This window comes from Xenopus laevis, chromosome 9_10S (assembly GCF_017654675.1).
Source record: "Xenopus laevis strain J_2021 chromosome 9_10S, Xenopus_laevis_v10.1, whole genome shotgun sequence".
NCBI classification, from domain to species: Eukaryota; Metazoa; Chordata; class Amphibia; order Anura; family Pipidae; genus Xenopus; species Xenopus laevis.
The window spans coordinates 63912626-63929877 of NC_054388.1; the positions used below are offsets into that span (position 1 = coordinate 63912626).

Below are 17252 nucleotides of genomic sequence, written 5' to 3' on the forward strand. Positions count from 1 at the left end.
ACAATGAGGTTGCACTCTCTCTATTTTATGCTCAGATAGATAAATTAAGCATGAATTTATGAGAGAGTGGCTGGATTTTATTGCCCCTTACACTTTGAAAAGATTGATGTGATATTTTATGTGGCGGATTAGCTGGAATATAACTGTATAGGTATAAAAGTAATGTGGCACTGAGAGTACTTTAAGATTAAGATTCTAGGATTAAGAAAGATGTATATATTTATTAGTTATTCAAATACAGAGATTTGTACATTGTAGAAATTAAAATTTTGCTGAAATAACTTTCAGTTGATAGCACTAAATAAATGCCGAAGATGGGGTGGTAACTGACAATAATGAATAAGTCACTTTAAGCAATCCTGGGAAGAAAGGTCAGTATTATTGCTAAAATGTTCATTTCAATTGCAATAACAAATTTAAATGAATTATTTAGTGTTGGTATAAATGCATCAATTGAGACTTTCCTGTGAATTTCTGTCTATTTTCCTGTGTCTTTTCTGTGTTCATTTTTTAGTACACTTAAAGGTATTACAAATGTTAAGAGCTAGGGGCTGAGCGTTTTACATTCTAATTTAATTTCTTATGCAATACTATTTTTCAGGTTTTCTAATCCATTTTTTCACAAAAAACATTTTTAAAATCCAAGATATTTTAATTTTCAAGTTTTCTTTAAAAAAAAAAAGATTTCAATGTGATTTAATGCAATCAAAATTTTTTGACATTCTTTGCCAGATTCTAAGCCCTTACAGACATGGCCCTTTTTACCTAATACAGTATATCAAAATGTTTGTAAATTAGGAACCCTTATGAACATTGTTGCAGAAAAAGATGGCATTATGTAAATTTATGTAATAATAGAAATCAAGAATTACTGAGTTCAAGTTAATTTTTTTTCCAAAATTCTAAAAACCCTGAAAAAAATAAACATTTTAACAAATTTGCCTTCCTTAATTATTATGAGTTTTATAGACTGTTTTATATGAAATTGTAATCTGATTCTCTTATTTATTAATATGGCTGGGTATCTCCTGATGTAGTAACCCATAGAAACCAATCAACAGTTAGCATTTAATGACCGAAAAACATGACTGGATGTTAAAGACTATTGGTGTTGATGGAAACTTTATCTGTGATACAACATGAACCCAGAATTTGAATCATGCATTAAGCATCAGACCCACAGAGTGGGCTGATTACCAGAAAACTACAGATGTCCTATGCAGACCTTTCACCATGTCACTGGATGAATACAGACCCTTTCATCTAACATAATAAAGAAGTAAAAATACAGTACTTCTTCCACATGGGACCAGTTCCCCAGTATTAAAATTTGTGATAAAAATAAAAGGCATCTTGATCCACTTGATAATTAAAAGAGCATATATTATAAATAAATTGTAAAACAATGTAAACAAAATACATTTATTTAAAAATAATATTCGTCAGCCAGCCAAGACTTCCAGAACTTCAAATACAAGTATAAACAAGTAAGAGACCAAAATACCAGTGACCAAGTGAGAGAAGATCAGTGGGATTACATATCATAACTCACAGGTAAGCAACCATTAGAAGCTAATATCCAAGGCAACTATGTAAGCTGTAGCGCCAATTACAAAGTCTCACATTTCTTCTCATTCCCAACTCCACTCCCAACTGAAACTTAGTGCTAGGTTAGGACTGTTTAAAACCAATTTACAATGTTTCAAAGAAAGGGCTTAGTTATATTATCATTAACATTGATTGAATATTAATAACAGAATAAACTTACATAGCAAAGTATAAACATGAATTTACTGAAGAATACATAGAAACAAAAGAAATTCTTTGCAAAGGTGTCTGCAGACTACTAAACTTGCCTAAGGTTTTTTTCTTAGGTGTTCAAATTTGGGCACATGATCCACCAAGAATGAGCAACCAAAGAATACTTTAATTGTCACACGTTTTGCAGTGCTTTCTGGAAGGATAGTGGGCAGAAGGTCCCAAAACTGTATTCTAGACATAACATGTCAATATATACCAGTCTTCAAGGTCAGACTGGGCCGGCAGGGCATCGGGGAAAATAACCCAGTGGGCCAGCCCAGACCCACTCCATGCACAAATCTTCCTGCCACAACCTCCCTTAATCGTGGGGGCCCTGTGACAGCAGCCCCGGTGGACTCCTGGCCCCCAGTCCGACCCTGCCAGTCTCCCCTGGATTAGCAGCAATTATAAGAAAAATATACACACTAGAAACCAAACCACTGTTTGTAAAAGGTTATTAGTATACCAATTTTGGCTGGAAAAGTAAATAAGCTCAATAACATTAGGAAAAAGGGTTAAATTATATCTTCCAACTGTCCTGTTTTACCTAAATACTTCCAGAATGTTGTGCAAAAAGGCAATAGTATGGGAATGATCGGGGTAGGTTTTGTTGAAGTTACGATGCATTTCTTGGATCAATGCAACGGCCAAAATGTAGCAAATTTTCAAGTGGAAATTCTGGCAGGTAGGCAAACTTACTCACCAGGGAAGTCTCTTTCTGATGCAAATCTCAGTAGGGTTGGCCCTTCTGGTAATAAGGTCATTGTATCTTTACATCCATGAAAGGTATCTGTATCCAAATAAATTGTGGGGAAAAAATACTATGTTTAAGTGAATGTTACATGTACATGTTATACTTAAAGTATCTTAATGAAAAAAGAGAAATAAGAATGCATTAGAGAGAAATAGGACAATTGCAAATATTATCTGATCACGGTTCAATCTTTACAGCACAATCTTATTGCTCTCTAAAAACTAATAAAGCAGCTAATGGAATCAAGATAAGATCTAGGACAGTTTCCAGTATCTAATTCAATGCAGATTATCTTTGAATAGACTATTTTAACCAGGAGCTCTATGTATGTTTCGTCAGATGCCACATAAAATAATACATGTTCTTTATTTTTTTTTCTGTTACAGGAACTAGAATATTTTCATTGCAACCCAAAGACTCATTGAGAGTTGGAATAATACAGCAAGCAAGGCCAACATGGAATCAGAAATAAACTGCAAAGATATTAGGTTCTATTTAGCACCTATATTTATTTCCACACAGTGAATGTGACTCTTGAATTAAAATAATCTCTAAAGAGAATTTTGCCTACCATTTGATGTTACTGTACTGCAATGTCTACCAGCCACTGGCTTAGCACCTGTAGACCAATAACGACTGAAGGAACTCATGTTGGACATCATTGTCTTATATTGCTGTGATATTAGGGCTCACCAGTGAAAAGCAGGGTACAAAGGGCAAATGCTGCCTTTTCGTGTACTTTGCATCCTGTCCTGCCCTTGGACAAAGACCTTCTCCCTCTTCAAAACTTGGATTGCTGTAGTTTAAAAAAAAAAAAACCACAGCAAAGTGCCATCACCAAGACGTCAGCTCCTGGGGATGGTCCATCTGCATTAGGTAGAAAATACATATAATCTAGTCACTATTGTTTTAAGTAGCTTCAGAAATTTAGAAAAAAAATTTTTTTACATCCCCCAAAAATGTATTTTAAAAAACTGATTTATTAGAGCATTAGTCATATAGTGCTATTTGCACAGAAAAAAAAATTATAAGAAACAAAACCTTATTTACCTATGTAATTGAATACATTTGCTGCTCCTTTAATGAATATCAAAACAGCAGCGAATAATTTGAGATAGCTATCAGAAATCAATTGACTGCTTTATGTTCCACCAACTGATCTTTGTCTTTATGCAAAAAGCCATAAAAACCCGAGATGCTTTCCGTAAGCGTTTACAAATAGCACAATTAACACATTGAGGGCCTCAGAGTCAAAACAGGTCAATAGTTCTAAAGCTCTGCATAGTAAAAACAATTGTGGTTGCCATTCGCACCTCTCTGCTTGCTAATAAGCCATACGATTTTCACTGCTCTCTGAAATGTTAACAATTATGGATGTGGCTCGGCAATGCCAATTATAAAAATATTGCCAGCAGTGGATCAGTTCATAACTATGTTTCCTTTGCAAAGATGAGGTAAAATGTCACCAACACTGCTTCATTTGTAACCAGAAATGTGACAGCAAGTAAACAAGTGCAATGAGTCCATAAAATACCTATATTATTGCACTGATGTCAAGTGCACAAAGATCCTCTTATCCAACTTATCTAAGATGAATGAAAAGACAAACAAGTGCCTATAAGTAGTATCAATGAATCTATATTTACTGAAAAGAACCTATATATCAATAGTGGGAATTACCAGCATCAGTTGCGTCTATACAGCAACACTGTCCATTCACTAATGTACTGTACAGATAAACTAATGGGGCATTGCTTGTTCACTACAGCATTTCAGACACTTCTGAAACACAATTCTAAACAATTACATTCTCAAAAAACCTTTACATTTAATTATATTGAACATAAATACATTTGTGGACCCATGGTCTTTGTTTCAATAACATGTAGAAATGATATTACTGCTTTAGTGAATACATGCTGTGTTCCATCATTAACGGTCATTTCTCTTTCATATTAAAAAAAAAAAACTAGCAGTATATATGTTAGCCTTTAATGACTATTAAATATCCATAATATAACTGACTTAACTCATAAGGCCAAAAAAGCTAACTGGAAGTCACTGAAGCTAATCACCTAATTATGGTTTGGACATTCAGCTAAAAAGTTTCATCATATTTTATGGATATAAAACTGCAATCCAGTTCTGTCACTAAAAAGACTTTAAATGCAGGCTGAAGATGTAATATAAGTTGATGTACTTTCTTCCTACATGTGAATATTGCTGAATGGGCCCCTGAGATATTTCTGCTGGAAAAATGTTTAACCCGTTCCTATCTGCTAGAAGAGGTGAGACTTGGACCATATATTCATTAGATGCTGTCAACATCAAGTAACTATAATTTGATCATTGTTTAGAATATTTTATGCCTAGACAAATATACGCTTTATTTTAAGGAAAGGTAGACTGAAAGGGAGGTGCCAAGCTGTTCTAATTGTTTACTTCATACCCTGGGCCAAAAATCCTCTTCTTATAAAAATGTACAGGCCTGGGTTACTTTTCAACTTAGAGCTGTGCTGAATTCCCAGCATCCTCTGCACCTTCATGAGTAAATGCTTTCAAGGTAAAGAAGTGTTTTACCAATTTCTGTACTACACGTGCACAAGTGCAGAGGATACTAGGGGAAAGGAAGAGTATGGTGGCTTGGCACTAAAATGAAATGTACCTCAGATGGTGAATTTTTGGAGGAAGGGAAGCACCTGCTTGGTGCATGACCACTATACGGATTGGGGTGTGATGGTTGTAGAACATCCAACGATGACATCAACAGAGAGGTTTTCCTGTAGAGGTATCTAGTTGTTCTGCCTGATCTGTACCTCTGTCTGATGAGTAAGAAATTTCACCATTAGCAGCAGGCCCGGATTTGTGGCGAGGCCACAAAGGCCTGGCCCTAGGGCGGCAAAATATTATGGGTGGCATTCTGCCCAGCAGCTTTCTGGGGAACACTGGGGAGCACAGCTCCACAGCAGCATCCCAACACTCTGGTGCACATGCACGCTCACGGGGAGGAGATATGTGGGCGAGCGCTAGGACCACGCAGCCGGACGCCAGGACCGCTCGGCCTTGAGCCGCTCACCCACTAGATCCTGTACTAATTAGGAGGGAATTTGTTCACCCTGATTGTCCAAACATATATGGAATAAAGTGGAGTTCATGTTTTGGAGATTTTGTGCTTCCCTATATATTAATTGTGACCCTATGTTGCATACAGTCTTTGCTGATAAGGAGAAAGTTTTACTCATTTTGCTTACTTCCCATTCACTAGATTGCTATATCAGCAAATGGCATTGCCTCATCCCTGGCCTGATACCAGTTTAATAATCCTGAATGGTGAGGGATATCTTTCCTCCTCTATGACAGACCGCTCCAGCGAGATTTGTGTGTTTTAGCTTTTGCCAATAATAATTCAAGCACACAAGCAACCATGCCACACACATTTACATACTAAAGATGTTTTAAACCATAATTAATTCAGAATTGCTGTGTTAGTGACATTTTATTGCCTAGAGGTTCAAGTGGTAATTTTGTGAGAAATGCCAAAACAAGTTGTCAATACCAATGCCAATATGCCCTAATCATAAAATCTATAAAACTGAGAGGTTCTATATTAGAACTAATATTGTGTTCCATCAATTTAACCCCCAGAGCACCATGCAGATTTTAAGTACATTGGACTTTGCAGTGCGATGCTCTGAGGCAGCCTCGGGATAAAAACATTCCAGATTCACCAATATTTTATCTCTTATTGGAGCTCTTAAAATATTAACACAGAGTTGCACAGACAACCTAAGATTCTTATTTCTTTCAATTGTTCCTACAATACAAAGGTAAAAAGAATGCATTTTGTAAAGCTATTAAGGAGTGTGACCCCGGCTAAGCATTCTTTTGTCCTGTAATGTCTTTATTACTGAGTCTATTAATCAGATGGTTGTTCAGTCTGAAGGGTTTTATACAGTTTATCCTCACTATCTCTTTATTCAGAAAGCATTAAATGATAATTAAGAATTTCATATTAAAGTGCACCTCAGAATGAGACTTGAAATAGTTATAAAGATGAAAAGAATGGATATGAAAAGGTACCTCAATTACTATTGAAAAGTACTAAAGCATCAAACAAATGTACAATCAGTGGAAATGGGGCCAAGGAAACACAATCAACAAATGTTATTTAGAACATTAAAAGTGACCTAGGAGCTGCTAGGTGATTTTAAAAGACATGACCAATATATACCGACTACAGCAAAGCGTTCAACCTTTTCCCCATGGTTGCAAAGCTATCATATTCTGTTAATATTAATTAACTGTATAAATAGTAAAACAGGATAGTTAGGCAAGAGCACTAAGGGGGTTAAAAGCCTACGTGCCCCCACCACCTCATAAATAAAGCTTTCTGTTCCTGAACACAGACAGCACTGTATGTATTGGGTGAAGGTAGGACTCTGCACTGCAAAACAGAGGCATGCAGAAGGACAATTTGCCCTCTGACCTATATTATTAGTATTAAATTCTCCTTATTAACTTTATATACTACAACATGGAAGGTATGGTGCACTAGGTAGTTCCACTAAATCTCATCGTACAAGGTGCAAATAACTCAAAGTCCAGTCAGCTCTTATGTTCTGGGTTGACTGATAAGCAATTCATCACAAGTATCCATCATAATACACAAGGATCTGCTAAAACAGATGGTTGGGTGCCGCACACATGGATCAGTTATCTTACAAAGCGATTGGAAAAAGCATTGACTTTGATCTGCAACTATTGTTGTTATGCTGTAACACACAAACCCCCATATGTAATAAAAGCCACTGTTTGGCCAGGAGCAGTAACCCATAGCAACCAATAAGATGCTTACTTGGAAACAGGTGCCCAGTAAAAGCTACCTGCTGATTGGTTGCTATGGGGTACTGCTCCTGGGCAAACTTAGTGCCTTTTATTACATAACCCCCATATTGCTTTGGGCCAACAGCACTTGACAAAGAGTTAATATCTGCTGTATATTTCATCCAGAGTTCCAGCTACTATATGTGGCCAGAAAAGGTTACTAACAAAATTATAATGACAGGAGTTTATATCACTACATTTCAACAGAAGATCCAGGAAAACATTGTGGGCAGTATTACTCCTGCCCATCATTGAATTGCTCTGACAGCTTGTACTCACTAGTGGCTATGGGCTTGTATGCACAAACAATTTTTTGACTCTGCAATACTTTTTTGTGAATAAACTATTATTGAAAATTACCACTTTCGTTGGTGTCTGCTTGGAGGAGGTAAGTTCATTACTACTGTACCTCCTCTGAATTACCCATTGGGTTTTTAAGTGCTTTTAGCTATTTTTATCCTTTTGGCGCCTCTGTTTTGTCTTACTACCAATTTTTTGACTCTGTTATGTAGCAACTTCCCAGCAACTGTCATTTGTCTCATCGTCAGTGTGTGGTCACCAACATCTGAAAGTAATTTGCAGAGACAATTGCTGCTAGGTCAGTATTTGACATGGCATTTACAGCACGATGGACATTGTACATCAAACCTATTGCACATGACATGCAAAATAGTTTTGAAGAGTATTATTATGCTGTGTGTATTGAGTAAGTAAAAAGCAGACAAATACAATAGTCTAGATCAGGACCACCAAGTGGAAGTCTGTAGGCCAGATATTGTCCTCCACAGCATAGTTATGGCCCTCAGCCTGTTCACAAACTTTTTGACATTTACTCATCTTCCCAGTAACAATGATTGATATTACTTAATAACCAATCCACTTACTGAGCCACCTCTGATGTTGGGTCATTATCCAGATAACATGCATTGCCAGTTAGACACAAGAACCATGTGAACTTATATTGAGACACTGGCATAAATATGTCCATCAGGGTACATAGTCATTAAGCATCAAACACCTATTAGCTACAACACAAGTTGACATATCTTTGTAGGTCACAAAACCTTACCACCTATGTCAATGTCATCTACAAAGATCTGACAAATAGTATAAAATGTAAATGTTGAAAAATTACTACAATGGAATCAGACTGTAATGGAAGTGTAAAAAATCCCCAAGTTTTGTGTGTAAAAAAAAAATAAAGTACAGATTCATACCCAAATATGGGAGAAATTTACTAAAGGGCGAAATGGCTAACGCTGGCGAAAATTCACCAGCGTGATGTCATTTTGGCACTTCGCCGATTTACTAATGGTAGCTGGCGTAAATTCGCCAAGAAGATAGACTCTGGCGCAACTTCGCATTCTAATACCAGGCAAATTTTCGGTCTGGCGAAAGAGCGTTACTCTATCGCCAGACTTGCCTTTGACACCTCAGACCAGGCGAAGTGCTATAGAGTAGATAGGACTTCCTCAAAAAAACAGTTTAAAATTTTTCTAAGTCCCAAAAAACGCTGGCGTTTTTTCCTATTTAAAGGGTGATAGACTGAAAAAGATTGTACATTTTTTTGGGGTACCCTCCTTCCCTCCTACATTTGCTAACATATGGCACATGAACTATACTGTGGGCACATGTGTAGGGCATTATATAATTTTATTAAGGTTCCCTGGCCTTGTGTAGTGTAATGTATTTGCTGCAGCATATACGGCCATTGTACTTTAACTGCACGCAGTATGCTAATTAGCCAACGCTAATGTAACTTTGAACTGCTGAGCGTAATTTCGATGGCGTAATTTCGCCAGCGTTCGGTACCCTGTGTGCAACTTCGGATCTTCAGAAATTAGCATTGTCCAGGCGAATTTACGCCTGTCGAAGTGTTGCGATGTGTGCAAAGCCATCGCTGGCGAATTTTCGCCGGTTAGAGAATTTGCCCCTATGTATAAATATAGTTTGGTCATACTACAGATAATGTAGCAACATCACAAAGACTGCTGGTAAGACTGCACAGTATTCCCCTTCTTTAGAGAATTCCTTAATAACCATTAATAGGCATAATAAGACAATCACTCAGTACAACTTAACTTTTGGGATTTTTTGAGAATACCTGAAAAGCAAAAATACCGTTCCTTTACTTCGTTTTTTAAGGTGTTTTTTAACTGTTGTCTATTTTTTATAATTGTGTTTTTTAAACTTTGTGTGTAACTAAAGTGGGCAGAGTTGGAATCAACCTGTAGCCACCCCAACATACATGTCATAAAAGCTAACCGAGAAGCAGAAACATTATCAAATGAAACCCTCCTCTTTATTAAACCAATACTATATTGTCATCTTTTCAGCACATTATCTAGACACAAAGCAGTGATTTGGTTAATATTTTTGTTTTAATGTGAACATAAAAAACAGTGAAAGGCATATAAGTATATAATAATGTTTTTATTCTTCTGTGTATTTTACAACAGGAAGAAGAACTATGCATCTGTACTGCTTTACACACACCTCTAAGACTAATTATCTACTATCATTTATAATAATACATTAAGTCAAATAACGATCGTATTAAACCATACATTGCGTAGGTGTAGATATATATTAAAAGTATACATCAATGTTGTAGATCATTTTTAGACTAATGGATGTTTAAGTATTGCTAAGTTGTGAATAATTTCAGTATTTAAAGTACAGTTTTGCGGGTGCTCCCTGATTTAAATACAATAAGCAAATATTATGTTAATTAGCACTCCTTCAATTGTATAGCTTTAAATTAGCAGTTGTGAGATGCAGCTTGGAAACAGCAGCTCTCAAAAGAATGACTTAAATGCTTTTTTGCTAAACAATCACACACCAAATTCTCTTCTATTCTCAGTTCATTTTCAAGGTCCAGCATTCAGTAGCAGAAGTACTTTAGTAAAGTATCATCAGAATCCTAATTGTGCTTTTATTTAGTTTCATCTTGCATTGAAGAGTAAAATCAATACCATATGTACTGCCATTAAAAATCTAGTAATCTAGTAATCTAGTGTCTTTATTAATTTATTAAACATCAGATTACTGTAACAAGCAGCGAAACCATGAGTACAAATGCTTTTATTCTGAAAAATACTGCAGTGATTAATACCTCCCTGCGTATTAGTTAAAAATGATGGGCTTTTGTGCAGTGTAGCTGGAAGCCACACAGGAATAAGAGAAGTAGATGCTCGCCCCACAATAACAGTGTAACCTTGAACTGAACTCCCATACTCAAGAAATTAAATGCTTTAGCAGGACTTTAAATCCTTCCACTTAGAGCTCATTTGTGTTTCATGTCACCTGCAGTTCCTGAAGAGAACTCATTATCTTAAAAATAAGACAATCCTTTTATAATTTCTTTTATAAATGTGAATTTTGTTTCAACAAAAAAAAAAAATGTTTGTCTGAAAGGGATCACAGTAATAACACTCCAAGCAAAGAGGCTCTGACTATTAATGCAAGCTTCTCATTTCCCCGGGAGCATGAACAAAGAAGAAAATTTGCTATGAAGAGAAAATGAATGTTGGAATGAAAATCACTACTTTGTATTGTGTTGTTCCCTTTTGGATAATCTACACTAATTAATTGCTTCTATGAGGTCCTGATTATATTCCTTCAGGTCCCCCCATTTAAGTATTCTGTTCTTTTAAATTTTCATTCTTGTCCATGTGTAAATGATCCACTTAAAAGAAATAAAGTCTACAAAAATTTGACAACTCTGATCTGGTATCACATAATTGTGCTGCAGAGTTCTGATATCTTATCAGCAGGGACCAAAAACAAACTTTGCTGGGTGATATTCTCTTCTGTTGGGGCAGATCTACTGCAACATTTCTTGTAATCTCACAAGTATGCTAGAAACTTATTAGCTGGTATAATACTACACCTCCAGTCACATCTCCAATGCCCAGGCAGGTGGTAATGTCTACATTTTTTATCGGTACTACCGGTCAGTCACTCACTGTTTCCATGTTCAGGAATATTTAGGGGCAGATTCACTAACCTCCGGAAATTCGTCAGCGACGGCTTTGCTCACATAACCACATTTCAGCAGGTGAAAATTTGCCAGGACAACGCTAATTCACTAAAATGCGAAGTTGCGTCCAGGGCGCCGAACAATGGCAAAGTTTCACTAGCGTTAATTCGGCAAGCAAAGCAAAGTTGCGCTAGCGTTGGCTAATTTGTATACGGCGTGAAGTTAAATTTCAATGGACGTATATGTTGCAGCAAATACATTACATTACACAAGCCCAGGGAACCTTAATAAAGAAAATAGAGTTGTTAAAATGCCCTACACATGTGCCCAGTGTATTGTTTATGTACTATATGTAAGGAAATGTAGGGGGGAAGCCGAGTACCCTAAAGAAAATATATGATCTTTTGCAGCCTATCACCCTGAAAAACTGAAAAGTCACCAGCATTTTTTGGGACTTGGAAAATTTTTCAATTTTTTTTTGAGAAACTCCTATCTACTCTATTGCACTTCGTCTGGTCTGAGGTGGCGAAGGCAAGCCTGGCGCAAGAGGTAACGTTCATTAAAATTCGCATCTTATTGAATTTGCGTAGTTGCGTCCATTCGCCACAGCGAAAATTCGCCTGCCGTTAGAGTGCGAAGTAGCGCTAGAGTCTATCTCCTTCGCTATCGAATTTACGCCAGCGCCCATTAGTAAATTGGCAAAGTCCCGAAATGACATCACGCTGGCGAATTTACGCCAGCGTTAGTCACTTCGCCCATTAGTAAATTTGCCCCTTAGTTACTTGTGGTGGCTCTTTACACTGCACAAGTATTATGCAGCTCATCTGAAAGGGTCACGCAGTAAGTGCTGAAGCTGAAATCAACACAATCTGAGCAGTTAAGTAAAAACAAATTATACTTAAATGAAACAGTTTTTTTTTTTTTAATACTGGCTCTGACACTGTGAGAACATTAATTTGACAAATTTGCGCATAGACAAGGCAACCCTACTACCATAAAACCAACCAAACTGGAACTTCAAGGTAATTTCAAGGTATTAGTTTCCTCCTCGTTCGGATATATGCAACAGGGAAAACTGTCCAAACAATGTTCTATTGATAGGATATGCAAATTAATCCAGTTAAAATTACAAATATTCAAAAATTTTACAGCATTTGGCAATACCAATTTGCATACTTATTTAATACCACTGAATAAAATAAATGAATTAAATATCCAAAATTAAACCCATAGTAGCCAATCAGCAGGTCAAATTTACTGGTCAGCTATTTGAAAACAATATCTCCTTGGTTGCTATAAGTAACTAGACTTGGGCAAACTTTTTATAAATAAGATTATTTATTACAATACCCTAAAACATGTGAAATGTGAATCTCAGCAGACTGGCACTTTGTTGCCTGTGGGAAATCACTTTTAGGTGACAGGAACAGTATGGTAGTGTGGTCTAAAAAATTAACACTACCCCACTAATTAACCTATTCCTTGTCCTTTAAGATATTTACATTTTATATTTACATTCTAAATATCAAAAAATATTTTCCTTAAATAATTTGGGTGTGTATATACTGTAATTTCTATAGAAGAAGGAGGGGATGAGGGTGCCATGAATATGACCCCCAGAAATATTAAATGGGAAAGGAAAAATATCACAGAATATTGTTGCCTATATTTGTGAGCATTGTTTTGCTAGAGATTCCTCATCACAAGGTATTTTTTGCAAAGTAAACATCTAGCTGATTATTCTGGGAATAATGGTCGACTGCATTAATGCCCTACTGCACAATTGTTCAGCTGGGTGATGGATGCAGCCATCCATCCAAAATTAACTTTATGGCCTTCAGTTTGTCCATGGGTTCAACAGACTTCTTCTTATAGCATCAGTACTTCAGATATTTTGGCCCTAAAACATGTCTTCTATAAAATGATGGCCCACAACATGCTATTAGTTGGACTGAACTACTCTAATGGATTGGTTGAAGGAATTGAACTATTCATTCATAGAGATATTTGTATTACATACAATTCGGATGTGCTTTGACATTTGTCACTTTGTTGTTGTTTTGATTGGATACCACAAGAGTCAGAGACATTTTTGTGTCTATGAAACGACCTAAAGGTCTATAAATGAAGAATCATGTTATTCCCTGTTAATAGTGAGAGCAACCATGCTCATCAGGTAACAACATACAGTACATGAAGCATAAAGGTATCCTCCAAAAGCCAAATCACCCAACAAAAAAATGTGGTTTGCTTTGCACATGAAATAACGTTTTTAACAAAATATTTCACAGAAGAAAAACAAACATGTATTGGCTTCTAAATCTAAGGTTAGTTAGTATAATGGTGAAGCAGAAGTCATACTGCTGCCTCCATATCCATACCTCCCCCAGGGAATCTGCTTACATTCACTTATGGATACTGAACACTTTTATATCATATCATGCATATTTGCTTTGCCACATTCCATAAAATATTTGCTGCTGTCAAAGTTCACACTAGGTAAATACAATGTAATATTCATAAACTGGGAGGTGCTATTGACTGGTCACATTAAGGAAATATTAAATAGAGCAAGCATAGCACTGGCAGTCCTACATAGATGGTCTAGTAACCACTGCCCAAATAAGTAACCCCCCTTTTCTTTAGTGTAGACAAATGATGATTAACCATTATCCCGGAGGTTGCAAAGAACCAGTATCAAGTAAGCCTTTAATCTCTTTTATCTTTCGTTTTATATCATAAAAATTATTCACATGCATTTTTATTGTTATTAACAATACAGACATATATCTGATATCAGCGGATGAGAGCCAGTTGACCAGCTGATACTTTTCACAGAGGTGATAAAATGAATGGATTGCTTTGTTTTGCTTGAAAGATTCTGCTATATACAGTGTGTTATTAAAACGTGTACATTCCTAACAGAGAGCATGAACATTAACAAGGTTATTCTACAACCTGACTTAATTGCAAGTTTACTACATGGTGGACAGCGGAATATATATTTGCTGTGACATACCATAACTGAGGCTGGTATTTTCTACTTTGCTGTCACAGCAAACAAGCTGAATTGTTAACAATGTGGTCAGATTGGGTTCTTGCATTACCTCTCAGACAGTCAACTAGCAGCATGTCTCACAGCAAAAGAATTAGAGAATTGCATGCTCAGTTTTCCATAGGGATGTTGTGGCTCTATACTGCAAAAGCCTGATAACTTGAAAGATCTATATGTATACACTGCTTTTATAGGAAGACTGAAAAGCTCTTCATTATGAATTATGTGACTAGTCTACTAACAGAAGCAGAAGGAAGGAATCATGGAGGCATAGGTGAAAACAAGGCAACTTGGAGTAGTCTAATGAGTGCAACCATTGAACTCCAACCCTAGAGGCACCCATGGCCCTACAGCTGTGATTCAACTGTAGTTCACATAGAACCAAAGGACAGAATTCCCTCAGTTATGTAAATTGGGGGCCCTATTCTTAGAAGCAGATTTATTAAGGTTTGAATGGAAAATTCAAATTCAAACATAGGATTTTTTTTTTTTTTGGTCAACACTCACAATTTCCAATTTAAAACCGCCAACTCGAATTTGAATGTGAAATTTATCACACCTCGACCCTGGAAACAGTTCTAATTCTATGCCACCTAAAACCTGCCGAATTCAGTTAGGAGTCAATGGCAGAGGTCCGTTGAACCATTTGAAGATGTTAATAGCCTTCCTGACATTCAAGTTTTTTTTCAGAGAAAAGCCTTTCTTGTGACAACTTTTTGTAACTTTTCCAGTCTAGTTTTTTTCTTAAATAATCAAGTAATGGAGAAAGAATATATACAAAATTATACTTAGTCCCACACAGCTGTCTTGGGAGTATGTAAAAGGAGGTTAAAAAAAAAAGACAAGCAATATTTTTTAATGTATTAGAGTAATATTCCCAAGTGGATAAAATTTCATGAAGCAGTTGTTTTTTTAAAAACCAAGGTGTCAGCTTAATGGTGCCCCATCTATGCCTAACATAAACTGTTTTTGTTTTGGCCAAGCTATGGTCATATAGAAATATTGAAATGCTGGATTCCTATCAGCCTTTGAGGTGTAATTATTACATTTAGACTATATGATCCCTGTTTCTCTTTAACCAATGCAACATCTAATAAGGATATACACAGACTGGGATCCCATTTATACTGCTTGGATTCTATTCCACCCATAATTCTAGTCTATTGTTAAGAGATAAAACAACAAGAAGGCTATAAGAGGCAGCAATACAACTTACAAAGTGAAAATAAATCTGAAAAAAACTTGCCCTTTATAGATAAGGTAGATAAAGTAAGGCAACCGACTCATTTTCATACAGAACACATAGGGGCAAATTTACCTAGGGTCGAATATTTCGAGGGTTAATTAACCCTCGATATTCGACTGCCGAATTGAAATCCTTCGACTTCGTATATCGAAGTCGAAGGATTTAGTGCAATAGTAGCCAAAAAAAACATTCGAAATTCGAACTATTTTTCCTCTATTCCTTCACTCGAACTAAGTAAATGGGCCCCATAGTAAGCAATATTTATAAATGGTGTATATTAACCTGTATTGTAACGCCAAGTAAAAATTTCCCTTAAATACTTCTGATATGTTTGTCCCCTCCCCCAAAATAGTCCAGTACTAATTACAGGACTGGAAAACATTAAATATGTTGGAAGCATAAAGCTAATTAAAAGACAGGCTAAAGACTCTCAACACTCTATAATTAGTAAGATACACACATTAACACACGTTAATATTTTGTAGTTTTAGTAAAAGAAAAAAACGGACTGTTACCAAGAATGGTATCTCAAGGATTCCACATAAACACACATGCCCAGCGATAGTAAGTGTATAATTATTAAGCAATTATTGATTAGTTCTTTTCTAAACTGTAAATAAATAACTTTAACATAACGCTCAGAAACATGTAAAAAAAAAAAACTAAACCTATTACCAGGCTCTCCTTTCCTATTAATTATTTTTGTTAATGAATATTCTATTTATTCGGTTGCTTGAAAAATAAAATAATAAATTATATGCTTGTCTATTGATTATTTTATAATTACATTTTTCTTTTTTTAAAGGATGTTGGGGAAATACATAAATAATAATAAATAATATTTATTGCCTCTTCATTTTTTTAATTATTGTTCAATTTTGTTGTTCTGCATTTAAGGTTGTTGGAGAATGCATATTAAAATTACAAAAATTAAAGATTGGTAATAAAAACAAAATTTAAATTCATATTAAAATAATTCAAAGATAAGTAAAAATAAAACAAAAGTAGGACCAACAATTACATAATGCAGGCAGCATCAACAACAACAATAATAATAATAGTGGTGTTCCACATTACAGACAGATCTTTTAACCAAACAACCCCATGATCCCATACTTGGAATAGAAGTATTACAGCACCTGGTTTAATTTTTTTTTTTGAGAGATGATTTCAAATAATAGAAAATATTACCACTGCATATACCACTGACCATATTCAGAATGTTTTTGTTATAATGCAAATGAAAATGTTGCTGTTTATAACAAAAAATTCTGACACAAGTGGAATTATCTTTATATTCCAAACAGAATTATGGAAATTAATTCCCACGAAGCCTGTGTTTGGGGCCCATTCAGTTGCTCAACAGTGCACTGACCCTCTGTATCTCTGACTCATTATCTTGAATCCAAGTTCTGCTTGTAGGAATTGGGATTTGAATTTGCACACCAATGTGGTGCATTTCAAGATCTTGAGCACAGCAGACAGATGGGTCACAGTGAAGTGGAAGACGTTTGCCCCCTGGGAGAAGAGG

The 17252-nt window shown here is 35.8% G+C and overlaps 1 protein-coding gene across 3 annotated transcripts in view; it reads right to left on the reverse strand.

The window, feature by feature from the left end:
* Positions 1 to 17252, reverse strand: part of fign.S (fidgetin, microtubule severing factor S homeolog) — a 103747-nt gene that overhangs the window by 47910 nt on the left and 38585 nt on the right. The window contains exons 1-2 of one of the 3 annotated variants that reach the window (XM_041578312.1): positions 3126 to 6921; positions 2504 to 2590 (exon numbers count right to left, since the gene is read on the reverse strand). The exons of 1 other annotated variant lie outside the window; for it this stretch is intronic. In XM_041578312.1, the coding sequence (XP_041434246.1) occupies positions 2504 to 2590; positions 3126 to 3216 (178 nt within the window). In that variant the 5' untranslated portion in view covers positions 3217 to 6921. Of the gene's footprint in view, positions 1 to 2503; positions 2591 to 3125; positions 6922 to 17252 lie in introns of those variants that run through there. One more of the 3 variants, XM_018238827.2, reaches the window with a different exon arrangement.